The sequence below is a fragment of the Aethalodelphis obliquidens genome, unplaced genomic scaffold (genome assembly GCF_003676395.1).
Source record: "Aethalodelphis obliquidens isolate GAN/ISIS:26980383/991018 unplaced genomic scaffold, ASM367639v1 scaffold87, whole genome shotgun sequence".
Lineage (NCBI taxonomy): Eukaryota > Metazoa > Chordata > Mammalia > Artiodactyla > Delphinidae > Aethalodelphis > Aethalodelphis obliquidens.
In genome coordinates this window covers 2,013,954-2,041,018 of record NW_020838031.1, presented here as the reverse complement: position 1 = coordinate 2,041,018, position 27,065 = coordinate 2,013,954, and the positions used below count along the sequence as shown (strand labels likewise).

General features: G+C 55.9%; 1 protein-coding gene across 1 annotated transcript in view; it reads left to right on the top strand.

The window, feature by feature from the left end:
• Positions 1-21,946, top strand: part of PGBD5 (piggyBac transposable element derived 5) — an 89,742-nt gene extending 67,796 nt beyond the window's left edge. The window contains exons 4-8 of the mRNA XM_027094079.1: positions 9,048-9,228; positions 12,667-12,864; positions 18,613-18,718; positions 20,005-20,224; positions 21,593-21,946. Of these exons, the coding sequence (XP_026949880.1) occupies positions 9,048-9,228; positions 12,667-12,864; positions 18,613-18,718; positions 20,005-20,200 (681 nt within the window). The 3' untranslated portion in view covers positions 20,201-20,224; positions 21,593-21,946. The remainder of the gene's footprint in view (positions 1-9,047; positions 9,229-12,666; positions 12,865-18,612; positions 18,719-20,004; positions 20,225-21,592) is intronic.
• The last annotated feature ends 5,119 nt before the right edge of the window (positions 21,947-27,065 follow it).

Below are 27,065 nucleotides of genomic sequence, written 5' to 3'. Positions count from 1 at the left end.
TGAATTGGCTATGTCCCAGGATGGAACTGGCCGGGGCACAGGACATCTGTCACAGACCTGAGTGTCCTTGAGCAAGTGGCTGAGCGCTAATCCCTTCCTCATGCTGTGGAACGGTTTAGTTTGCCCAGCCCTTCTTACTGTATAGGGAAGGAGAGACAGTAAAGGATGTAAGTGCCGTGTAGGTGCCTCAGGCACTAACTGGATCAGATGAAACCCTGGCCCTCTCCCCAAGGAACTACACTCACGTGAGGGGTGCAGAGCCACCTTCTCCTCCAATCCGTTGTTGTTTTTTATTGAAGTATAGTTGGTTGATTTCCAATGTTGTGTTAGCACAGCAAAGTGATTCCATTATATATCTATTCTTTTTCATATTCTTTTCTGTTATGGTTTATTACAATATACTGAATATAGCTCCCTGTGCTATATACAGTTGGTCCCTGTTGTTTATCTATTTTATATATAGTAGTGTGTATAATTTATCCCTCCCCCTCTTTCCCCTTTGGTAACCATAAGTTTGTTTTCTATGTCTGTGAGTCTCTTTCTATTTTGTAAATAAGTTCATTTGTATCATTTTTTTAGATTCCATATATAAGCAACATCATATGATATTTGTCTTTCTCTGTCTGACTTACTTCACTTAGTATGATAATCTCTAGGTCCATCCATGTTGCTGCAAATGGCATTATTTCATTCTTCTTTATGGCTGAGTAGTATTTCTTTTTTTTCTTTTTTAAGAAAGCATTCTTTTTTTAAAAATTTATTTTTGGCTGCATTGGGTGTTCGTTGCTGCGCGCGGGCTTTCTCCAGTTGTGGCGAGCGGGGGCTGCTCTTCGTTGCGGTGCGTGGGCTTCTCATTGCTGTGGCTTCTCTTGTTGCAGAGCGTGGGCTCTAGGCATGCAGGCTTCAGTAGTTGTGGCTCGCGGTCTCAGTAGTTGTGGCTCGTGGGCTCTAGAGCACAGGCTCAGTAGTTGTGGTGCACAGGCTTAGTTGTTCCGCGGCATGTGGGATCTTCCCGGACCAGGGCTCGAACCCGTGTCCCCTGCATTAGCAGGCAGATTCTCAACCACTGCGCCACCAGGGAAGTCCCTGAGTAGTGTTCCATTGTATATAGGTACAACCTCTTCTTTATCCATTCATCTGTCGATGGACATTTAGGTTGTTTCCATGTCTTGGCTGTTGTAAATAGAGCTGCTCTGAACATTGGGGTGCATGTATCTTTTCGAATTAGAGTTTCCTCCGCAATCCGTCATTTTGAAAGACGGACTCACCGATTATTTGAGCTTTGGGATAAAACAAAGCAAGGTTCTTGTAAGGGCCTGTAGTACCGAAGGTGCTGGAGAAGACGGGGTAGAGAACGGTCTCAGTGCACAAGCCCTTCCTGGCCGTGGTCGTGGCGAGAGGTGACCTGAGAAAACACTGGTAGTAAAAACCATCCACAAGGTGATGGCATGGAGACTTTGCTGGAAAACCAGGCTGGTGAGCCAAGGATGGCGTAAGGCAGCATGTCCAGTGGAACCTTCAGTGAGGATGGAACGTCCTGTACCCGTGGGCTCCACCATGGCAGCCACTAGCCACATGTGACTGCTGCGTACCTGACCAGTGTGACTGAGGAATTGAGTTTTTCATTGTACTTAATTTCAGCTAATTTAAATTAAAACAGCCCCATGTATCTCGAGGCTACAGCACAGATATGGAGCTTTGCCATAAAAAAAAAAAATCACTTCTGTGCACACGACTTGCACGTAAAGACAGTGGCCTTGCGAGGTGCAGAGAGTAGTACTATCCTTACAAATGAGGAAATCAAGGCTCAGAGCAATTAAGTAACTGGCCCCAAATCACATAAGCCGCTAAATGGCAGAGGCTTTGCCCATCGAATCCAGGGCTTCTGCCCTCATCGTCTCCTGGTGGCAGACTCCGTTCCTCGCGAGAGGAGTGAGCATCCTTTAAACCTGATGGCTCTCACGCGTGGCCGTCCCCCCGCATGGGTGACAGCCCCACCCATCTCCACGTGCTTGTTCCGCGTGGTTTCCATGAGTGCGGCCCCTGCACTCCTGTGCTGTTGCCCCACTGCTGGGATTACAGCCTACACCTGCTCTGTGCACCGTAGTCCCTGACGAATGACTTCCCCGTCCCCAGGTATGCCCTCCACCAGCCATGGAAAAGCCTGATTCTCGTCTGTTCTGCGAGAGAAGTAGGGCCAGTGGTCAAGACCAGCAAAGCCCAGGGACAGCTTAGTGGAGGCGTCAGCTGGTGCATCTTCATGACCCTTGAGTCCATCCGTGATGGCAGCTGTCACCAGTGTTCTTTTGGGGGAGGCGGTGATGAACTAGGTCCCACCTCGCGAGGTCTTGGGGCATTTCAGAAGTAGGGCTAAGATAGACAGTCACGTGGTGCAGGCATCTCCCAAGGCATTACCACTGTACTCCATGTTTCCTAAGATTCTTTCTGTTACGATGTCAATAAAAAATACACAACATTAGTAATAACATCCTGCGGCAAAATGTAATGCCGTATGATATCATATATCAATAAATGTTCTTCCTTCTCTTTCTAAATCTGTATATGAAAAAGTTAATAAATCCTAGGAGGAAGAAGAACTTTTTTGCAGGAAAAGTGAAAAGCTTGGCAACTGAAAGATGCATTTTTCTGCCCTAACGACACTTGTCAAACGAGCTTGTAGCTCAGAGGGGAACGGTCTCAACCGCACATTCCATTTCACGCAGTGATGGGAGCCCCCCCGTGCCCCTCCCTGCTGGAGGAGGGGCTGTTGTACAGTGACGGTGCTCTCTGCGTGCGTGGACGGAGAGAGAGAAAGTTTGAAAAGCCAACGAGGCAGCAATTACACATTTAGGTGTGTGGCGTTTCCTTGGCCGCCAGCGCGGTGTATGGGTGTGTGGGGGTGCTCAGTGGGGCTGCCTCTGTCGGGGTGTGATGGGATTGTCTAAGGCGGGCTTTCAAATCTGCACACGATCGGCCACCTGTCTTCAGCAGTTGGAGCAATGGCGTGTAGTTGGGGTAAGATTCCATGGGAGCTTATGACTTTTTTCATAGAGTCATAGATTCATTCATCCAACTCAGGGGTACAGGTTCACATCTTAGACCAGCTAAAGTTATTCAGTCAAAGCAAACCCAGACCAGTGGGAGCTGGACCAGGCTGACCCAGCGGCGCTGGTCAGGCAGGTTGAGTCCTTGTGTAGCCTTTTGACTGCCCAGTTTAACACTTCATTGGAAACCGTGCCCCTCAGCTGGGACTTTTGAGGTTACTATTTTTGTAGATCATATATATATATTTTTAAAGACTTTTTGACGTGGACCATTTTTAAAGTCTTTATTGAATTTGTTACAATACTGCTTCTGTTTTATGTTTTGGTATTTTTGGCCCCGAGGCATGTGGGATCTTAGCTCCCCGACCGGGGATCGAACTCGCGTCCCCTGCATTGGAAGGCGAAGGCTTAACCACCGGACCGCCAGGGAAGTCCCTATTTAGATCCTATTTTATATTCACTTTATTATTATTATTGTTATTTGCGGTACGCGGGCCTCTCACTGTTGTGGCCTCTCCCGTTGCGGAGCACAGGCTCGGGACGCGCAGGCTCAGCGGCCATGGCTCACGGGCCCAGCCGCTCCGCGGCATGTGGGATCTTCCCGGACCGGGGCACGAACCCGTGTCCCCTGCATCGGCAGGCGGACTCTCAAACAGTGCGCCACCAGGGAAGCCCTATATTCACTTTAAAGATAAACTCACCTTACCTTCTAGTACGAGTGCCATAATTCAAGACCCTCCTTGGACTCCTATTGGTGCCACTTTTTGGCCTCAGGCTTCTTCCAGATTTCCTAATAGGAACAGGGAGACGTCTGACCCCATACCTCTCCCCTTCTCCTGATGCAGCAGCTGAGTGTCTACTCCTTGGGAAGGGACTGGCTGGAATCTGGGGAAACGCCAGTGTTCAGACTTGCCTGTGTGGGCATACGAAGCTAAGTCATCTGAGATGGTCCTGTAACACCACCACACGTCATGGCTTTTGGAGAAATGTGTTATCCCAGCGAAGAGGCTGTCATCACCTCCAGGTGTGGGCTTAATGCAGTGCATATTAACAAGCGCTAACTGAGGTGGGGCTGTCTCGGGAGTAGATGCGAGTTCCACGTGGGCCTGTGCTTGGGTAACCCTGATGGGGGGGCTCTTCTATAATTATATTTAGTTTGTCTTTTTTTATTAAATTGGCTTGAGTGTTTAGCATGCAAAACAAAAATCTCAAATTATCTATACTTGCAACGTATAAAAATAGCCATTTAAGGGTATAGTCAACGTATCTACACGCGCACACGCACGCACACGCGCACACAAAGATGGTACCAAGGCAGCGTTCCCAGCAGTGATGAACACTCCCAAGCCCTCACCCGTGTGGGTGTTTGGGTAGGGAGGTCTCACTGCTGGTCTCCGTAAGTTGTACATGGAATCAGTCTATTTTCAGGGAATAAAGTTGACATCATCCACTTTACTTTTACATCAACAACTTTCTGACATCATCAGCACCCTGCTGGGTTTATTACTGAGATGGGGGAGCGTTGCCTTCATCAGCCGTGGTGTTTGGGTCCGTCAGGTGCATAGGCACGCGGCTGTTGAAACGCTGTGCCCCCGTGGGTGGCAGGTGGAATCGAAGACGCCCGCAGATTCCTGCCCCCATGTAATGGCCCCAGCTCTTCACTCAAACGCCGATCTAGGTGTTGCTGTGGAGGGAATTTGATTTTGCGGGTATAATTATGGTCCTAAACCCGCTGACTTTAAGAAGGAAATGATCCCAGGTGGACCTGACCTAACGAGGGGAGCCTTTAAAAGGAACAGGGCTCTCCTTGGCGAAGGGACGCGCAGCACAGGAGGACTCAACCCAAGGGAGAGTCTCCACTGCCGGCTCTGAGGATGGAGGGGCCCCTGGGGGGAGAGGGCAGGGGCCTCTAGGAATTAAGAGCCCCACCGGCTCGTGCCAGCAGGGGACGGGGCGCACACAGCCAGCGATGCTGATGGATTGCAGCCCCGAAGTACCCTGAGCAGAACCTTGATGGTGCCCTGCAGAGCCGGAGTGCCAGCGGGTGTTGTATAAGCCACTTGGCTTGTGGTGACTCGTGACCCAGCAGAAAAGAGGCGGCAAGTGCACAACGTGTCTACATTTGAGTGTGGATATCTGTCCAGAAATACTGAATGAGTTGCGTGAGGAGAGGACAGTTGTGTGTGTGAAGGTAGAAATCGTCCTTTAGACCGGATTTTAAATAACGTGTAGTTAGAAACAGAATTTCTGTTTCAGTTCTGCGTCGAGCCCCGTGGCCTTGGAGGAGTCACCAGCGTCCTCGGGTGTCCCCCCCGGTCACTGCTTTCCAGCCGGGCTGTTGGGCCTTCCTGAGCCCTCCCGCCTCTTCCGGGTGCCCTCCCCCCATCCCCCCGACGCCTCCCTGTGAGCCCCTCCTCCGCGGCCCGCCCCCCAATGCTGGCGGCCCAGGGGCCCGGCTCAGCCCCTGGCACCCACAGGCGCCGACTCTTCCCCTGTATCTGCCTGCCCGACCGTCTCCTCTCCACCTTCCTCTGTGCGTGGCTGCTGCCCGGACGGCCCTCAGCGCCACCACGCCGGGGCCCGCGCATCCTGCCCGCACCACCTGCCGCCCGGGCCACCGCTTCACGGCCTTCGTGTGTTCCTCCCTCGCCCGCCCGCCCGGGGCCGACGGCTCCACAGCACGACGGGATCAGTGCCGAGGCCCACAGCACTTCAGGGGCCTGCGATGGTGTTTCTGTTTCTCTTAAAATCAGAAGGGACAAAATAACGAACTTGTAAGTTGCAGGAAGTGCTTCGACGTGTAATACTTCTCTGTATGCCAATGCACTTGTAAAATATAATTTCAAATACTTTTTCATGGAGGAAGAGGCCCATGGAAGCAAAAGGGCCCACGAAAGTCACAACGCAGTCCTGACGCCACACTGTTTTGCGGAGTGACGACGTTTGCCCTGAAGGGGGCACGCGTCACCTTGCCCGTGGCCTGGCAAGTAGGGGAGGTACTTTGAGACACGACCTCAGGGGATGTCTCGCAGCTCTGGGTCCTGGGAAGGGCTGCACATCACTGCTAAGTGGGAGCTGGTGCCTCGGCCCTCTTCTGCCCTGATGGGTGAGTCTGAGACAGGACGGTCCTCCCTTGCCTTCAGTTCCTGGCTCACATATCTTGGTGCATGTCTTGTGATGAGCAGAAGCGGCCAGTCCCTCGGGGCCGTGTGAGGGATCCACTGTCCCCTGACCGGGCGCCCCGGTTCCCTTCCCAGCATTGTCCCAACAGGGACTGTGGCAGGTCCTCACCGCCCCTGCGTGCCACCCCTTCCCCACCCGCCGACCCCGAGGACATCCACGCTTCCAAAGAGGGCGGGGGCGGGACAGGGGAGGACACCAGTCTGTGCAGCTGAGTCGGGTCTGGAAATCCAGGGGGGGTGATGTTTTGAAAGCATCTCATATCCGGGAGCCTGGATAACCCACCTTCCAAAACACTGGCTTTATTGCTGGAAACGAGTTTATAAGGCCCTGGCTCACGCAGTGCCTCAGCTGGGAAGGCGGTTGGTGAGAAAGACGTGATTCTCTCCAGGGTATTATTAGATCCAGGAGAGAAGCGGTGTTCTCTGAATTTAGACTCCGACACCCTTTGCTATTAGGACTGACGCAGGGCAAGGTTACGCTTCAGGTGTCACCCGCCCTGCGATGGCCACGTTTAGCCTTGCTGGCTCCAGGGCAAGGTTATGCTTCAGGTGTCGCCCGCCCTGCGATGGCCACGTTTAGCCTTGCTGCCTCCAGGGTCTTATGTGCCGCTTTGTTGGGGCACCTGAACTTGGCATCCGTGTGGTTCTGAACCGTCCTCCGACACTGGCATACACCCCCTGTACTTGAAGCTCAGACCTCCCGAGGGGCCACCAGCTTGTCCTGGAGCCTCTCTGAGGCCACCCATTCAGTGTTTGGACAGCTCTGAGTGGTAGTAAGGGCTCTGATGCTTGCAGATCTGTTTTCTGTTTGTATACATTCATCTTGGTTTTGCCTTAGAAAGCTCTTCATCATTCCATGACACAGCTCTCTAGCCAAAGCAGTTCTTGGAGTCCTCTGTGCTCCTCTGTGGTTCTTTGTCATGGCAGCCCTAGCAAACTAACATGCCGACCACCACCCTTCTCTTTACGCCTGACCAGGGAAGGATGAGATGCTCACCACCCTGGTTTTTAATGCGGGTCATGATCACTTAGACCAGTCATGGTATCTGAGGCCTGCAGTTGGCCATCTCCAAGGGTTTAGTGTTTGTTTTCCAAAAATATTCTTGCTAAGTCACGTTTTTTGCATCCTGTACTAGATGCAGTTAAGTTTTTGAACTTGGTTGTAGGAATTGCATTTCATCCTACGACATATTGCCTGCCTCGGGCCGGGTATGCCACGGTCTGCCCGTCTCTCAGGGGACTTTGGAAGCCACATGGGGTGTCATCAGGGTTGGCCTGAGAGTTTCCAGCAGCACACCTTCTATTCCCTGGTGAGAATCCTGGTGTGTGTAGCCAGATGATTGCTTTTCGAGGGACACACGGGACAAAACTAACTGTCCCCAGGTAGGTTTGGGGACACAGTGCCCAGCGTGGCAGTGCCAGCAGTTCAGGATACCTGGGAGGGGCCGTGAGTCGGAGCTGGCCTTGGTGCAGAACCCATGGTGGGAGCCGCAGGACTGGGCTTTGCTGAAGGAGAGCAGGTGGGTTCTGAGGAAATGTCCTTGCTCGGTCGCAACCTCACGTGACACGTGGCCAAGACGATTGGCTTCTCTGTGTCTGTGTTTTACTCTCTATCAGAGAGGTTCCTCCTGGGAATGAGGTGGTGAAGGCGTAAAGACCCCAATATGAAGTGCTGGGGTCCTGCTGCGTGATCCCGCTGTTGCCTGCTGGGCTGCGGGCAAGTCGGTCCTCCCTGGGGACGTCTCAGCTGAGTATTCGGAACAGAATTAGCCTTCGAGGATGAGCTGCTTTTAGAGAAGGACCTACACCGCCTGCTGTTCGTCTGCCTCAGGAACCCGAGACACTGTATTTTGCGAATGATTGTCCGCAGTCGTTTGCCCGAGGGCGGTACCGTGGACTTGCCGGTCCTCCCTGTGCCCGCCCTCGGCTGTGCTCAGTCTGCACGGACGGGCCTGCACTCAGCAATTCTGTACCTCAGAGGACAGTCAGGGTCCCTGATCAGTGTGACGGGCACACTGTCTGTGAACCGCTGCCAGCAAAGGCACCCAGAACATTCCATGAGAAGAGCTGTTCTCCCTGAAGGAGGTCAGTGGTTAATACCCATATGATAATTCTGCGTGGCTCAGTCAGCCGTAGGGAGGACCACACGCTTCTTGACTCCATTCCCACTTCCTGCACCCACCTCTTAGATGATGTTCCTCGAGGATGTTCACGGACAGAATTTAAAATTATTGTGTACTAGTTGCAGCATATCCTTGCTGGTCCTGGGACGTCAGGTGAGTTTTAAATCCCTGATCCTGTCCCCTCCTCTGCAGTACGAAGTCAATATTACCCCTTCTGCCCACACGGTGATTACTGTAAAGAGTAAGGGGGTAATTGTGGATGTGCTCTGTGAATTAAAAAGCTGTATTCAAACAGAATGTGCACGGATATGTTTATCTCTTACAGGTGAAGTAGCCTTTACTTCTGTTTACTGTGAACTGACTCCTGTGCTTCAGAATGGGGGGATGTGTTTGCTTTTGATCCCAGCTGCCAGATTCATTACTTGTAACAGTTTGACCTTTCCCTTCTTTACCTTGACATTTCTAAATTGCAGAGTCTGGGGCTGAGGCACCAGCTGATGGGCAGCCTTGGGAGTGACTGGTGGCCTCTGTGGGCCACGGAGATGCTGGGATCAGTGGGGACCGTGGAACCGGAAGCCCGGGGAGGAGTGGCTTTCCCACACACCTGGCCTGGAGACGGAAGCCTGTGCTTCCAGAATGGTTGGACCCCTGCCCGACCTTTCTGTGAGCTCACTGACCCTTGTGTGTTTCTGATGCAGATTTACGTCCACCTGAAGGAAGGCGGGGGCCCTGATGGGCTGGACGCGCTGAAGAACAAGCCACAGCTGCACAGCATGGTGGCCAGGAGCCTGTGCCGGACCGCGGCCGGGAAGAACTACATCATCTTCACGGGGCCTAGCATCACCAGCCTGACCCTGTTTGAGGAGTTTGAAAAGCAAGGTTTGGCAAGTGGGGAGCGAGTCTGAGCGCAGTCCCCCGCGCCCGAGAAGTGGTGGGCAAGGCTGGGGACGCAGGCGTGTGGCGGGCAGCACAGAGCACAGGATGCCGGGCGGGGAGGCCCGCCCCCGGGGGGACAGGTCATGCCAACCTGCCGGCTGCCTGCACCCTGCTCGGCACTGGAGGTCTGGAGGGAGACCAGACTCGTGGTCTGGGGGACAGGTCAGTTCAGGTCTTCCGGGCACATCTCTTTGTGTCCTTTGTGGTAAGGCCATGGCCATCCGAGGAGTCCTCCTAGTGTTTTAGTCCATTCGGGCTGCTATAACAAAGTACCACAGAGTGGGTGGTTTATAGATCACCCTATAAATCCTTTTTATAGTTCCTATAAATAGGAATTCACTGCTCACAGTTCTGGAGGCTGGATGTCCAAGATCGGGGTGCCAGTGTGGTCGGGTGAGGGCCCTCTTCCAGGTTGCAGACTTCTCCCTGTGTCTTCACATGGTGGAAGGGACTAGGGAGCTCTGTAGGGCCTCTTTTATAAGGGCACTAATCCCGTTCATGAGGGCTCCACCCTCATGACCTAAGCACCTCCCAAAGACCCACCTCCAAATACCATCACTTCAGGCATTAGGTTTTCGGCATAGGAATTTGGGGTGCAGTGGACACAAATGTTACATCCGCAGCACCAAGGCACAGCTCCTCCTAAGCCTCTTAGGAGGTCTGAACTCCCCACCCCAGTCTAACGTGGCCCCTTCCAGCTGGGCAGAGAATTGTGTGCCTTAATACAGGCAGCAGTACAACGCGCCTCAGAAAGGTGTTAGTTCCCTCAGTGCTAAGATGCCCGGTTCGTTTGTTGCAAAGACTGGGCAAGCCTTCCAGGGCTCTGGCAGAAATGGGGCTATAGAGACAGACCTGGGCCGAGTCAGGAAGCCCCATGGCAGGTTGTATCTGCCTTCACTTCATCCTACATCTGGGATTTATATCCAGTCCACTCGGGAGAAACACAGAAAGCCCCCACTCAGCTACTCCAGACGCTGGAATTGCAGACCTGTTGCTTAGCAACAGATCTGATGTCTGCCCTTAAAACCAAACCTCCTCTGGAATTCCCTGCTGGTCCAGTGGTAAGGAATCCGCTTTCCAATGCAGGGGATGTGGGTTCAGTCCCTGGTCGGGGAACTAAGATCCCACCTGCTGCAGGGCAGCTAAACCCGTGCACAACTACTGAGCCCACATACCTCAACTAGAGAGGCTGCGTGCTGCAACTAGAGAGAAGCCTGTGTGCCACAACTAAGACCTGACGCAGCCAAAAAAAAGAAAAAAAGCAAAACCCTCTTAAGTAATGGGGAGCCCACAGCTTCCGACCTACGGCCTCAGCCTGGACCCTGTGCTCTTGCCGGCCTGGGCTGCGTCTTACTCATCTGTAAGGCTGGTCCCAACGGGGCTCAGGGCTTAATTGTTGAGAGAATTCCGTGTGGAGAGGTCAGACTATGTGAAGAGGGGCCGTGGAGTCAAGCTGGAGAAAACTGGCACTGACGCACTTTAACCCAGCACAATGGGTGCCCGTGTCAGAGCGTGGGGTGACCCGCTGGCCCGCTCGTGCGGGTCCCAGGGTGAGTGTCACGTGCATGGCTGCCGGGGTTCCCAGAACTGCCCCCCACAGCATCCGTGTGCCCTGCAGGCCCGCTCCCTGCCCCACACCGCGGGTGTCCCTGTCTCCTGGGCCAAGAGCCACATGACGTAGTGAGGACCCGCTTGCAGCATGTGGGCTGGTGGGGTGCTGAGTGAGGACGCCAGAGGCTTCCCTGAGAGCTGGGCCGCTGGCCTGGGCCCTCCCCGCACAGGGAATTAGCGGAGGATGGAAGGGAATTTTCCAGTGGGAAGAAAATAATTAGACATGGAATTTGAAGTTTTCCGAGAGCAGAGAGAGATTTCTTCGCCTGTTTGTTAGAAGCATCTGAGGCTGTGAGCCCTCCCACACGACCTCCTGGGCTTCCCCTGTGATGACTGACACGCGGGGAGGTTGTCTCCACGTTGCTCACGGATGGCTGCCCCCCATCCGCAGGGACTCTGACTGCCTTGTCTGGCCTGGTGCCCCCAGGGGCGTCTAACGGGCAGGGCAGCCAGGGTTGAAGACAGGAGTCCCAGCTGAGAGTCCGGCTGTCCCTCCTGGGCGCACGGAGACTGCTCTGTAAAACAACAGCCAGGAAGGATGCTCACGCAAGATTGGCCGTTTTCATAAGTAAACTCGTGGGCTGCTGGATTCCCTTCCTCCCCTGTTAGGAGAATGCGGCTGCCTTTGGGTGGGTGGGTTCACCGAGCCCGATGGGCGATTTAAAACGTTATCCCCATTCGTCTAATCCTCTTCCCCGTTTGGAAGGCACGTTCTTCTTAAATCTCAAGGCCAGCGGAGTCTGGGTAGTTGGATCTGTAGAGATGGGAGCCGCAGGGAGCCCTCTTTTTTCTGGCAGCAAGACTGGGCCTGCCCCACCCCCACCCCCCCGCGGGTGTTATTCTTCACCCACTGCTGCTCCTGGGGCGGCAAAGAGGACAGGAAGTCATCAGCCGTCCTTCCAGCATTGGGAGGGATGCAGTGGAGAGGAGCGCATGGGCCTGGGACATGTGCCCATAGTGTCAGTGAGCCCGGAGGGGCGGACTGCTCGCGGGCCTTCAGTCAAAGTGCCCCTTGACGTCCCCCTCCCCGAGGGTGTGGGGAGGGGCGGGCTTCCCCACGGCTTCCTGGGCTCAGGGAGAGCCGGAGACCACGAGCAGGGAGGGCTGGGAAAGACCTTGAGTCCCGGCTGAATTTAGAGAAGCCTCCTTGTTCCTGCTGGTCTCTGCCTGGAGGGTCTCCTGCCCCGTGGAACGTGCTGGGCGTTGAGGCCCCCCAGGAAGCACCGCCCCAGGGAAGCCCCGCCCCCCCAGGGGCCTGGCGTACAGCACAGGCAGGACCCCGTGTAGCGCGTGTCCTGTGAGGACTCCCTGCCTCCTCTGCCTTTCACTTGGCTGCACGGGACCGGGGCTGCCCGGGTGCCCAGCGAGTCTTGGTGAGGGGGCAGGGTGACTAGCTGGGTCAGGCTTAGACTGCAGACAGACCTGTGCTAATGATGCCCGTCTCTGCCCGCCCAGCTGGGAGCCTGCAGTTCTGGTGCATCGCATGTGCTCAGAAGTTTTTAGAAGCAGGTGGGAGGTTGGGTCCTCGGGCCCAGCCCTGTGCTGGCAGGTAGCCAGCCCTCTGGCCGCGAGAGCTGCCGTTGTTACTGCCGACGCCCTGCTTGCGTTAGCTCTTCCCTGCGATCTTAGTACGTCCGGAAGTTGGGGGCGGCGGCACATCTGGGATGAAAGCCCCCGGACTTCACCATCTCTTCTAGGGGGGCCCCCGAGGGCCGAGCCCGGGGGGTCGGGGGGAGCCGCCCTGAGGCCGTGCGGTCCGTGTCCCCGCAGGGATCTACTGCTGCGGGCTGCTCAGCCCCAGGAAGAGTGACTGCACCGGCCTGCCGCCCTCCATGCTGAACAGCCCGGCCTTGCCGCCCGCCCGGGGCCAGCACAGCATCCGAACGAAGGGGAGCATGTCCCTGATCTGCTGGTACAACAAGGGGCACTTCCGCTTCCTGACCAATGCCTACTCGCCCGTGCAGCAAGGTGGGCACGCGGTGGGCGCCGGGGCAGGGGTGTGGGTGAGCTCTGGCATCGGGTGACCCCTGCCCCTCTTCGGCTCTGGGCCGCAGGGTGACGGCTGCTGCCCTTCACGGGGCGGCAAGCGCTTCCTGGGCCCGCAGGCTGTCCGCTGCCTGGGACTTGCCAGCCGTCAACAGAAGCCGTGAGGCTGGCATTTGCAGGTCCCCCAGGTCGTACGCGGTGTGATTAATAGGCTCCGTTTGAACGGTATTTACATGATCATCATCTAGGATTCTGTGAAAAATCTGTTCCGATGGGAGGCGGGGGAATAGTCAACCATTCTTATCTTTGAAATGTCTTCCTTAGAAGTTAATCGCTAGCGTTGGGTTTTTGGGGGGTTCAGCTGGTATCATTGATTTTCCTTGGGATTTAAATCCATTGCTAACAAGGGGATTCATTTAGCAAGGAGCCTATATTTAAGGTAACCTACAGCTCAAACATGATTAAACAACAGAAAAGGAAATTGCAGTGACAAAGGGACCCTTTACAAAAATATTTATCGTTGCGTGGTGTATTTGAAAAGTCCCTTGTGTTCCTTTACATTAAGCCATCTTTCCTCTTCTCTATTAGAGGAACACTGCCAAGGAGCTCAGGGGTGTGCGATGTGTGTGTGTGTGTCTGTGTGTGCGTGGTATGTGTGTATGTATGTGGTATGTGGGTGTGTATTTAGTGCCTCTTGTTCATCTATTCCCATCCTTCGCCCCCCACACACACACCTAAGTTGTGTTACATTTCAGTGGGGATTGCAATCGAGGGACTCAAGCACGTGGGTGTCGTGACCCTACTTACGTGTAGGGGGTGGAGAAAGCGCCCCCCCCCTCGAGTGCTGTGTCAAGGGCACTTAGAGGACAGGTTTGGAATTGACCTTGTCAGCCGAAGGCCAGTTTGAATTGGACTTCGGCTCTCTTGCGGTTGGGGCCTTGGGGCCAGAGTGTCTCTAGGAACAGGTGTGGGTGTAGGGCATGGGAGCTGCTTCCCACCAAGTTATGGTAAATGATAGTCTCTGAAACGATGTCCCGAAGCAAGGACTTCGCACCTGTCTGAGCTGGGTGAAATGAGGTAGCAGAGAAAAGACCGCACCTGGGGAGGTTAGGGAGAAGCCTGCAATAGGACCGAAGATGACACACCTGAGAACCCTTAAATCAGGCGCCAAGGGAAGGAGGCGGGAGGCTGTTGAGGCTAGATGAGAAAATTGGGAGGGGGGATTTTTAAATACGCCGAAACCGGTATTTGTGTTCAATTCCGTGGTAGTTTTCTAAAGTACGTACTCTATTATACATCATGCAGTCCCCAATCCTAGTCGCCCTTGAAAATCCCATGGAGTGTGTCCACAGCCTGGCCACAGACTGACCCCCACCGCCAGGCCCCTGGGCACCCCCAGGGCCTGTGGACACTGGGAGCCCGGCGGGTGAGAGGAGACCCTGGGTGCGGCCCAGGGGGCTCAGAGCGGAGGCTGTGTGGCCGGCACGCGCCCCACCGGGAGTCCTTCTCCTGGCCCACATCCTAGGGCCTCGTTTCTTAATGAAGGAGGTAGTTTTCCTTTCGGTGTACTTCAAAGACATGATTTTTAAAAAGCACCTCGTGGGCTTCCCTGGTGGCGCAGTGGCTGAGAGTCCGCCTACTGATGCAGAGGATACGGGTTCGTGCCCCGGTCCGGGAAGATCCCACATGCCGCGGAGCAGCTGGACCCGTGAGCCATGGCCGCTGAGCCTGCGCGTCTGGAGCCCGTGCTCCGCAACGGGAGAGGCCACAACAGTGAGAGGCCTGCGTACCCCCTCCAAAAAATAATAATAATAAAAAGCACCTTGTATTCCATCCTTAGATGTATCATAATTTCTTTATCTTGGCCCCTATGAATGATCCTTTTTTCATAATATGAAGAATGATGTAGTGAAGATCTTCACATGTAAATCTTCAGGTACATCTTTTATCACTTCCTCCCGATAAATCTAAAAGTTGGACGGCGGGGCCGAAGCGTCTGAACGTTTTTAAGGCTCTCGATGCTGTGTTGCCAAAAGGCTGTACTTACTGCCGTTGCAGTGGGTTGTTCCTCCTGCTTTATCAACACTAGTTGTTTTTCTTTTCTAAATTTGTCAATATGATGGCTGAAAATGCTGCAGAATTTTAAATATAAATTGCGGTGACTGTTGGTGGGATTGAACATCTTATCCTGTGTTTTCAGCTAATTTTCAATGCTTTCTTCATGTTCTTGTCAATTTTTCATTGGAAGTATTTGTCTTCCGAAATTGAAAGCAGATTTTCTGCCTATAGCAGACATTTTTCTTCGTTTGTTTTCCTTTTGCTTTTATTTATGGCCAGTAATTTCAACATCAAAAGCGTTTTTCATTTCCGCATAGGCACAGCGGTTGATCATGTTATTTGCTCTCATGCCTAAAAGCCCCTGCTGTGTCCCAAGGCCAGGCAAGTGCGGTTCACCTGGTTGTTTCATAGGGTGGTTTTGCGCTCTTCGCAACCATCCACTTGGAATTTATTTTGGTCACGGCACCAGTCGGGCTGCTACGATGTTTTCTTCATTAAGTGGCAAAGGTCGGTTGACCAAGCAGCCCCACCTGTGTACCTGAACCGTTTATCAAATAATTCTTTTATTCCCTACTTACGTTACACGTCACCCAGATGACAAAGTCTCCTGTATTCTAAAGGCTGCCTCTCAGCTTTATACCGTCTTCTACCGTGACCGTATTTGCTCTTCTAGAACATGAGCAGAATTTCGAATTTTAGCAAACATGTAACTAGTTATGAACATTTTAGGGATTGATTTATTATTCTTTACTCCAGGTTCTAAGGGGAAATGAGCCCTCTTTCAGAGACGGTGAGCACATGCAGGCTTTCATTCATCCAGGGACATCCCCGTTGAGAACCACATCCTTTTGCGTTTCTTCTAGAATCCATGTTGAGTCTACCGTCTCGTTGCCATCTCCGTCTTTGCCCACTTAGGGTTCAGTTTCCATGAGGCTAATGTGAGTGTGGAATGTCTGCATGGGTCTGTGAGTCAGGTCTTGACTCATTCATTCAGACTTACAGAAGGACGGAAAGAAGGTCAGCCCAGCCAGAAAAAGCCTGGGGAAGGCAGAAGACAGAACTCACTGCAACATGAAGACAACGTGGTTCTCTCATAGGCCCACGTGGACCTACAGTGTCACAGAGGTAGACACGTGGAATAAAGCTGTGCGCAGAGGGTCCCCCACACGGCTGTAAATGTACAGGTGCACCCAGGAGAGCACGGCATTCCTGGTTATGATGCCAGGGGACACAATAAATGTCACATCACCTCTTGTCAGTATTTCCAATGTCTAAAGCTTTTCAGTCCTCAGAAAAGGATACTATAGAACAGCAGTCTTACCCTTTCCAGCTCGAATAGTATCTAAAATCCAAAACGTCAGCAGAGAGGAGCGTGGACTGGTTTATGAACTTGGGGAAATGCTCAAAGAGACTGACGCACACCTGGATTTTGAAACCAGTCCCCTGAGATTTCCAGCTGCAATTCTCATGCTGAGTTAAAACATTCGAAGGGATGGGAGGGAAACGGAGAAGGAACGCAGGCCTGGCACGGCTGGGTGTGCTGGGACAGCGGCGGCCCTGGCTGTGCAGAAGGTGGCAGCCGGAGCTGCAGGCGGGGAGCCCCGGGGGCACGGCGCTGGCCGAGGCCCTCGGACAGTGGGCCTGACCCGCTGGGAGCCCTGGTGACTCGGAGTGAGTTGTCCTCTTCCTCTGGGAAAAGAACGGAGGGGGTTTTATTTCCTTATGGGATGGTCTGATCTGCTCATACACACGTGGACTCTGGGGAGCCCTACAGGCGCCTCCTTAGTCCCAGAGGAGGCTGTGGTCGAAAGTCGGGCAAATTAAAATGGAGCTGGAGGTGGGAAACCTCCCAAGGCCATGTGCCTGGGCCGGGGTGTGAAACTGGGGTGTTTGCCCACTTGGACTTGAGGTCGGGCGGGGTGGTGAGCAAAGACACCAGCACAGGTCCCCTCAGGAAGGGTGCCGCAGAGACACAGCCCTCCTTGGAGGCAGGAGCCCAGCCGTGGAGGATGCACGTGCGTCTGCATCACCCGACCATGGAACGTCTCTCTGAGTGGGGAAAGGATCCCTAAGCAGCCAGGGCCCAGGACCCTCTGGCTGGGCACGGAGATCCTCTGAGCTTTGGAGGTTTTAGGAAGTGTGTTGCCCGGGTCCTGCCCCGGGCTTCCCCAGACCACAGCTCTAGGGGCGGGGCCTGGCTTCTCAGTCTCTCACAAGATGTCCGGGTGCTTCTTCAGTGCAAAAATTCAGTACTGGGGGAGCGGGGTGGGAGACAAAAAAGATCCCGGCTCAGGGCTCAGCCTCAGCAGATGGACCCGTGTGACCATTTTTACTTCAGTTACGCCTATTTAAGTAGTGCTGAAAACCCCCAGCCCTTTGAATGGCGCTGTTCTGCTAATCACACCGTTCTGCGGGCAGCGGGCATGGGGGCGGGCTGCGCGGAGGAAGCGCTCTGTAATCCCAACCTCGCTCGCAGGAGCGTCCTTCCCGCCCCCGCGTCACCTCCGTGGGCGCAGTGGACGTCCACCCAGGCGGGCGGGGCAGGTCTTGGAAAACAGGTTGTTGGGCAGCAGGCTGAAGAGGACTGATGACCTCTTGCTTCTCATGCCCGGTCAGTGGGCCGTTTGAATCTTGCCGTGACCTTGGCGAGTGGCCCTGGGACGCGGTTCCACGTGTATTTGGGAGGAAGAGGCGTTTGAAGGCGTGTGAGAGAGGGAGCGCCAGGGGCGGCTGGGTGTGAAGCACTCTGTGCGCGGTGCGAGGCGTGGAAGAGCCTGGGGTCGGGGCAGCTCCTGCCTCTCCTGAGCCTCTAGTGCCTCTGCCTTGATGCGGGCAGTGGGGCAGGCGGAAGGGACCCCCGGCTCCCTGACCTTGGTGGCCACCTCCTCCCACCCCCACTCAGACCCTGGTGGGAGGGGTTGAAGCCCGGGGGAGGGAGGGAGGGAGGGGGAAGGTGGATCCTGAGCTCCCCTTCTGCTCTCAAGGCCCCATCGGGTGCAGCGGGCCCTGCCGTGGCCCGTGCCGTGGCCCGGTGTCCCGCACTCCCCTGAAGCTGCGGTGGCGGTGTTGGTGGTGGTTCCCCTCCATCTCCTCCCCTGCTGTGGCCCATGCCGTGGCCCATGCCGTGCCCCCGTGCTGTGCCCCCGTGCCGTGGCCCTGCCGTGGCCTGGTGTCCTGCACTCCCCTGAAACTGCAGTGGTGGTGTTGGTGGTGGTTCCCCTCCATCTCCTCCCCTGCTGTGGCCCATGCCGTGCCCCCGTGCCGTGGCCCTGCCATGGCCTGGTGTCCCGCACTCCCCTGAAGCTGCAGTGGCGGTGTTGGTGGTGGTTCTCCTCCATCTCCTCCCCTGCTGTGGCCCATGCCGTGCCCCCGTGCCGTGGCCCTGCCGTGGCCTGGTGTCCTGCACTCCCCTGAAGCTGCAGTGGCGGTGTTGGTGGTGGTTTCCCTCCATCTCGTCCCCTGCTGTGGCCCATGCCGTGCCCCCGTGCCGTGGCCCTGCCGTGGCCTGGTGTCCTGCACTCCCCTGAAGCTGCAGTGGCGGTGTTGGTGGTGGTTTCCCTCCATCTCGTCCCCTGCCGTCTATTTGACGAGCAGGCAGGGGGGAGGGGGCGCATTTTGCACGGGGGTCTGCGGGGGGCGGCTCAGAGGGGATGTCCCGTCTGTTTCCCGCAGGAGTGATCATCAAGAGGAGGAGTGGGGAGATCCCCTGCCCCCTGGCCGTGGAGGCCTTCGCCGCCCACCTCAGCTACATCTGCAAGTACGATGACAAGTACAGCAAGTAAGTGAGCCGGCGCCCGGCACGGGAGGCCTCGCCGCCGAGAGCAGAGCGGCTGCTGGGCGGTCAGTCTCCCCAGGTTCAGAGCTGACAACGGGAGAGCCCGAGAGAGAAAATCCTGGGCCCGCAGCCTGGCCCGCCCAGCCCCCCACCTCCTGCACCAGTGCCCTCTCTGCCCCTCTCCCCCGGCCCAGCCGCTGCCTTCACCCCACACCCTCTGGGCCCTGGGCGCCGTCGGGCCGGGCCGCGTGTTTTCCGGCACTGGTTACGGAGCTCTTTCGCGTGCGGGCGCGGTCTCAGGTGTGGGGTCGTCGTCAAGTGCCCGCACGGTGTGCATGTACACGGCCCCCTGCTGTCTCGGGGCGAGCTCCTGTGTCCACAACAGGAGGGAAAAAGTGATTGCCCTTGAACCTCAGTCTGCCTATGAAATGACTGGGCCTGAGCCTCACAGCCTGAAACAGGGTTGCACTAACCCCAAAGGTGGTGGGCATTTTCTCAGCCCTCCTTGAGGGCCACGGACGTCTCCCCGGGCTGCTTGTGGGTGGGGAGGGCAGCACGTGGACCTGGGTCTCCTGGGAAAGCCCGGGTGTAAGAGGGAGCCCCGCTGCCCAGGGAGTCACTGGACGGGCTCCGCGGGGCCTGCAGTGTGCTTGGCACCTCGCGGGCCTGCGCAGTGGCTCCAGGGGAGTCGGCACGATTGAGCGAATGGACATCCGTGGCCGCCCTGGCTGGGCGTCTCGGTGGTGCCGAGGCTCCTGGCCCCCGGGGTGCAGAGACACACGTGCAGACGGAGGGCGCGGTGCAGGGATGGGTTCTGAGTTGGCGGTCCGGGAGGAGCGCCGTCCTCTGCCTCAGGGCAGAGGAGGCCTCCATCTGAGGGGAGGCGGGCGTGGTGAAGAGACACGCACAGAGCTGCGGGCGGACGCGGCGCGAGATGGCTTGGGCTGTGCCGCAGTTGCGCAGGGCCCTCGGCGAGCAGGGGAGCCCCTAGGCCCGGTTCCCGCCAGAGCTCCGGGCTGCACCGCAGAGGCCCGGCTCCTGGTCTCGGTGTCCCCTGTGGTGACCCGCCTCCTCCCACCTGATCTTTGATAGGGATTGTTTGCACGTTCAAGTACGGTTCACGTGACCGAGCCTCAGCGAGAGGCTGCCCCTCCCCACAGCCGGATTCCCACCGCTGCGTCCCCTGCAGCATCTCGCTGACCCCGATGAGGCCTTTTGGGGATGTCTCCCCTGCACCGGGTCCCCGGGCACCGTCTGAGCCAGCCTTTCTTGCCGTTCTGTCCTCGTAGGTATTTCATTTCTCATAAACCAAACAAGACCTGGCAACAGGTGTTCTGGTTTGCCATAAGCATTGCCATCAATAACGCCTACATCCTGTACAAGATGTCGGAGGCCTACCACGTGAAGAGGTACAGCCGGGCCCAGTTCGGGGAGAGACTCGTGCGAGAGTTGCTGGGCCTGGAGGACACTTCTCCGAGCCTCTGATGCCGGGGGCGTGGCCCAGGTTAGGTAAGGACCAGGTCCAGGGAGGGGAGGGGGAGCCTGACGTCCGACCCACCGGCCAGAGACCCGGAGATGCCCTGCGTGGGGCTGCGGCCCGGGAGGGGTGCTCGGGGCCTCTGGAGGGACCAGGACGGACCTGGTCAGAGGATGGCGTCATCCTGCCTTCCACGCAAAGAAGAGCACGGCCTCCCTCCGGAGAGCGGCCACCGCCTCGGAGCGAGCACCTGGCAGGTGTGGCCCTGAACCAGACCCTCCGTGCCGCCAGTGAGGGGCCATGCAGGGCACCCTCACGACCCCCCGGAGGCCGCGGGAGAGCCCGCTTAGCACAGGGGACCTGGGAGGGCTGCTGCCGCCAGGGGCGCCAGGGATGGGATGAGATGAGCCGGAGCGCGCTCTGCTCGGTGAAGGTGGAGAGACATCCGTGACGTGGTCCGCGTCTCGCCGTGCCTGCAGGGGGCGGGAAGCGAGCCGGGTGGGCTCTGCGCAGCTGGGACCTCTCAGGTGTGTGCGGGAGCCCGGAGGGTTTTCCAGCGTTTGCCCCACGCAGGCAGCTTAGAACGGGGCTCGTAGAAGAAGAAACACAACCCGGCGCCATTAAAAGGCAGCGACGGCATGGGGAGCGGGGCCCTCTGATACGTCCACGCGGCCTTCCTGCCCATCCCTGCGTGGCTGGTGGACAGGGAGAAAGGGGCAACGGCGATAGGATGACGGTGAAGTGTGAGGCTGCTTTTTGTTTTTAAATATGTCTTCAGGTTATTTTCTTACTGTTGCTTCAGATCTTCTGTAAAAGGAGATATCCCTCTTCTTTTCTGCCCTCCCCCTCTCACCCCACCCCGTCGTGGCTCCTTGCATATGATCACAGGCCTAGACCTGGGCCAGAGAGGGCACCTCGCCTCCATCAGAGCACGGGGGCCTGCAGGCCTTGAGCTCTGTCACCATTAGCAGAACTACCTGTTTTGGAAAACACACAGCATGGCTGAGACACCAGAATGTCTCTGCGGATGACCACCGGCTAACTCTGTCCCTCGCATGGTCACCAGGCGGCGTCTGCCGGCCTCACAGCACCCCTCAGAGCGCTGTGGCGGGCATTGGCAAACCCGCCTGTACCAGCCTGGCTGGGCCTGATTCCCGCGGGCCGGGGGCCTGCTCACCGCCAGCCAGAAAGGCCTACGTGACGAGCAGCTGGCAGCAAGGGCTTTGCTTACTGCCCAGAACACTTGGGCCTTTTCTGAACCGAGGTCCACAGGTCTCCCTGGGAGACCTCGGCCAGGGTGGTCGGCTGGTCTGGCTGTCCCCGCAGATAAGAAGCAAGTCATTCCTAGAGTTACGTGATCCCCCTTCGACCCAGTTTATGTCGCCCCCTTATTTTTACAGATGCAAACCTACTCTACTCAGGCTTTGGGACGTTCTTCCTTGTCACTCAGTTAATTACAAGTGTTGCTGGCGGCATGCTCCCAACTCACATTTCTGTCCCCGGGGTCATGACGGTCACCTCGCCTGTGGTTTTAATCCGGTGCCACGGATCGTAGGCCAAATTTTAAATCGCGTCTCAACACACCTTTGCCGTGTCCTTTAATTGGATTGGAAGCACTTTTACCACGTGGAGAAATCTATTTTTAATTTGTGATGCTTTTCTACAAGGTCCACTATTTCCGAGTTTAACGCGTCTCCAACGCTTAGGGAGACTCTAATGAAAGCTGATGAATTTTCTTTTCTGTCCAAATAAGTAAAAGAAAAAAAATAAAAGTCTATTTAGATGTTGACTCTTTGTTAATACGTGAGTTTGTTGAAAAGGTCAGGGACAAAAATCCAGGCTCCGTTTTTGAGTCTTGATTTCTCGTATAATCCCGCGTACACGCTCTTGACTGTCTAGCACCATGAGCCCGTGAGCAGTTTAGAAGAGGAATTCAGCTAAACGTGTTGACCGGTAGACACATGGACGGAGGCCTGGTCCCCCCCGTGAGTGCTCAGTTGTATTGCAAGTGCCTCTGCCATCAGACACGTCGTGCCTGTCTCCCAGCCTGGCGGTCCGCCCTCTCCCGGGCTGTGTGTCATTCTGATTGAACACAAGAGGCGCTGCCGTGACCAGTAGCAGGTGACTTCACATCGCCAAGTGATTACAGAGTAATTACACCATCTCAGTGCTCTGAACTCAAGACGGTGGCCACCTGGTTTCTGAGAAATGACTGAGGGGACAGCAGTTCAGCTGGGTTCTAGCGGAGGCTGCGGCGACTGCACCAGCTCTCAGGTTGAGAGCAGCGTCTCTTCCCTTTCCAGGAGGAGGACAGAGGGACAGGCAGCACTGATTAGGAAAACCTGCAGGGACCCGACCCTCACCCTTGGATGGGATGTGGAGTGACCTCACCAGGCACCGTACCTCCCTGGGTCTGAGGGCCGGCGGGTCCCCACTGGACGGGCTCATTGAGAAGCTGGCCATTACTGGTGACCAGGAAGGGGCCCAGTGCGAGGTTCGCAGGGGAGGGGCGGCCAGCACAGGCCTGGCAGAGGCTGGGAGGCAGGTGGCCTCCCTGCATCCCGTGGCTGCAGGGACCCCTGTCCGCGCAGGTCCTGCCACTGTGGCATACCAGTCCCGGTGGGAGGTCTTTGCTATGGGGTCTAGGAAGGAAGGACAGACAATGAGCTCCCAACCTGGTTCAAAACAAAGCACCACTGGAGCGTCTAAGCTTCTCTGGAGAACATCTGTTAGACCGAATGCAGGTTAACCTGTTTGGTTCCACAGTTTGTGACGTAGTCACGTGACCTCAGCCGTCTCTGGAAGTAGGTAAGGTGATTCTTAGGAGAATATGACTTGGATGAATTTCTGGTTGTATTTGGTGCTTTCTTTCTCCGGGTCTATATTCCAGACGCATCGTCTTTTCCCCCCGCACTCTGCCTCCCCAAAAGTCTCAGATTTGAACAATATCTTACTTCGGTCACGGGAACATTACATGAGTATTTCAAAACTCAGGTGAGTGACATAGGAAAACCTTGGTGTCTGGATCATTCTGGGCAAAGGTATCCAGTTTATTGACTAAATTAGACAAGGCCTGGCCACCAAAATCGAATTGACTCTGCAGCTGTGGCCAACGTGAGAAAGTCGCAGAGCCCGGCCGGAGCGGGGAGGTCCTGGGTCACAGTGTGTGGCCGGGCACCGCTGTCACCCTCCGGAACCCCGCCCCGGCATCCGCAGCGAGGCGGGTGTGAGGCAGGCTCGCCATCACCAGTGAGTGATGCCCCTCCCGCCTGCGGTTAAGGGAAAAAGCATCCCCCCCACCACAGCAGGTCCTGGAGATCCAGGAGAGCAACTCAGCGACGGGGTGATGGGAGAGAGGAAGGGCGTGCCGTCCACGACGAGGCAACCACGGGCGGCCACGGGCAGACAGCCAGGGCCACGTCCGTGCAGCACAGAGAGCTCCCTGTGCCCCAGCTCTTCTCCTTCCAGGCTCCCTGCTCCCTCCTCCCGTCACCATCCCCAGCTTGCAGGGGCGGGGGGGTTGTTGGACAGCTTTCCCAGGTGAGCCAGCGGACCTGACACTGAGGCCACGTTCTCGCCACTGCACACACTGCTGCCCAGATCCACCGTGAGGGCGGCAGCTTTAGGCCTGATTCACGTAACGCCTTTATACGGTGTTCTCTCCTGTCTGGGGCTTTACAGAAAAGAGAGGTCAAACCTGTCTTCTGACCTCAAATACTGCAGACAGTCAAGGTGCACACCCTCCCTGCGTCGTTCTCACTCACTCGTGTTCCCTTCTTGCCCTGGACCAGGTGGGTGTTTTTTGGCTGAAGGCCTGATGCAGCCCAACTTGACCTGGTGGTGAGCTGTGGTCTGGGGGGCGGTCGGCCAGAGGAGGGCCCTAGGCTGCAGCTGGCCTCTCCTCACCAGGCAGCACGAGGGGAGGCCGGCCTGGAGCCTCTCCCCAGGTGCCCAGGTGCCTGCCGCCCTGTGGGTGGTGGGCTGGGGTAGGGGGTGCGTCTCCAGAATGGCCTCGATCGTCCTCCTCAGGTGCTGCCCACTGGCCAGCATGTGTCTGGTGTTGTCCCCGTGTTGGGTAAAGGCTCGTCAACAGTCTTGGGTATAGAAAGCCAAGGGTACCAGAGGGAAGGGAACCCCCAAAAGATCACAGCACGGTTCCCAGGAAGTGACCCCAGCCCTGCCCCAGGGACGCCACAGCCCCCTCTGGAAAAGAGCGATGTCGAATAGCCCCTGCATTTCTGTAGCCTTCACTGTCACACCCAAACACCTTCTGTCTGTTCTTGATAGATCTTTATCGGAGTATAATTGCTTTACAATGGTGTGTTAGTTTCTGCTTTATAACAAAGTGAATCAGTTATACACATACATATGTTCCCATATCTCCTCCCTCTTGCGTCTCCCTCCCACCCTCCCTATCCCACCCCTCCAGGTGGTCACAAAGCACCGAGCTGATCTCCCTGTGCCACGTGGCTGCTTCCCACTAGCTATCTATTTTACATTTGGTAGTGTATATCAGTCCATGCCACTCTCTCATTTCATCCCAGCTTCCCCTTACTGTATCCTTATTTCTCGAGGGGGGGAAGGTGATGCCTCACAGCCGTGAGGGCTCCAGGGGGCAGAGGCGCGGGGTGGACCTCAGTCACTCCCACCAACGCCTGGGCGGCTCAGCTTTCCCGGCAGGCATGGTACCAAGAGCCACACTGCACGGTCTCTGCCTCGAGGGCGTTGGGGTGCAAGTACGTCGGGGCTCAATGGAGGCTGAGATCTGCCCAGAAGAAAGGTTTCCATGAGGGGCGAGCCCCCCGCGTGGTGGAGGTGGCAGTCGGCGTTGCTGCTGGGTGCCCGGCACAGCCCCCTCCGAAATGTGGGGTGTTTCACGTCCGCAGGCACCAGACACACCTGCTTACACAGACCCAGAAAGATGGGATCTGAGCATCTCGGAAGGCTGGGACGAGACTGCCTCTGACCAGGACTTGCCGGTTTATACATAAATGTCTTTGGAAAGCGTGGCATCTGTGGGGCAACAAGGCAAAAAGTGGTCTTAGCTATTCAAGAGGTCATCACCAAGCACGAAGAAAGTTTCTCATCTCGTCAGTACTCATATGCAGTTACGAACCTTTTCTTCCTTTCATTCCCCCAGCAACTTGTACCTGGTTCTGTTTTCTCCCAGGAAGCGTGGTGCACTCACCTCTTTCCCCACCTTCCTCCACTAAGAAAGGGCCACAGCTTAGGTAGAACAGTGGTGGAAAAAATGATTAATTGGGCAAATGAGAGTTTTAGCTTTTTTAATTAGCTCTTTCCCTAGACTTAGCTGTTTAAAAAGAAAAAACTGCATCTAGCTTCGCAGTTGGGAGCTTCCTTCCTGTGAGGAGAACACAGAAGGAAGGAGGGGAAGGGGTTTCTATGATTTCAGTAGATTAAAAAGGTGGACTCAGAACAGTTGTATACATTTTTAGGTGTGAATTTAAGATCTGGAGTTGTGGGATTGGGGGGTTTTTGACTGAGGCATTTTGGGGTAACTTTGATCCATTTCAACATAATGGCTTAGTATGATGTGACTCAGAAGTTTTGTCCCCTTATCACTACTCATCACTAGAAGTACAGTATCCAAAGTGGGATGGATGCTCTTGTCAGCTCCTGTACCAGTCAAGCCACATGTCCAGTCCTGGCTCCTCCCTTCAGCAGGAGACATCGACCAGTCAGGGGTCCAGGAGGCAAGGACAGTGGGTCCACATCAAAGCTGAATGCTACGAGTGGCAGTTGTGCAAATGGGGTGATGAGTGTGGTGCAGCGCTGACTCGGGGCAGGGGTGCATGCCAGGGGTCTCTGGTCTCCTAGTCCCTCTTGGGATACAGTGGACATCACCAGCAGGCAGCCTTCAGCTCAGTGGGGAAGCGCTTTCCAGCACTTAGAGCTGCCCCACATGGGCACAGGACGCCTCCGAAAGCAGGGGACACCCTGCCTGTTGCTAAACATCCCGCACCAGAGGCAGCGTTCTTGGTGGGCAGGAGGCGGGACTGGGTGGGACACCCCTGCTGGCAGCTGGACACAGGGTCTCTGCTAGGCAGATCCTGGCTGGGGGCAGCGGCTGACCCACCTTCCCTGTCACCCTCCCCCCATGCCAGGAACTGGAAAAAGGTGGGGTGAGCTCTGACCTCTCATGGCTGCCCCAGCTCTTAGCAGCAGCCTGACCTTGGCCAGCCTACATCAAGCCAGGTGGTAGCAGTGGCTTTTTTATCCACAGTCACCATCCTCCAAGGCAGAAAGTCTAGAGACCACAAGTAAGCAAAGCCCTAAATTGAGACGGCCGGCCAGATAAGTGTATTCATGAAGACAACAGGATGGAATATTTTAAAACCTGGAAGGATTGTTGTCCTGCTGTAGACTGTACAAGCGCTGGGAAGGTGTGGGCAGCTTTGTTTGTTTTCAGGAGTGTTAGAATGAAAAACGATGTTTTCACACCTGGTCTTTGGTCCAGCCCCTGCCTTCCCAGAATCCGCCCGCCTTCCGTGAGCCTCTCCACGTCCGCCCAGCAGAGGGCGGCAGAGGACACCTCGTGCGGCTCTCGCGGCTGCAGACACAGCGCGTTCCTTCCATAGAGGTGCTGAGTTAGGGTCCCACAGGGTTCTAAGGCACCGTGGATGCCAAGGTAAGAAAGACACACGAGGTCTCTATTGCTCCAGAGCGAGGAGAGCGAACCACAAACAAGTCATAGACCTCCAACCGTGCTGTCACGGGGCGGGAGTGGGAAGGGAACTTGGTGCTGAATTCCACGTTCATTCCTCCTGCAGATGTGTGCTGGGTGCTTCCTAGGTCCAGGCCCTTGTGGGTACAAGACAAAGACCCCTGCCCTCCCGAAGGGCGGAGAGGACA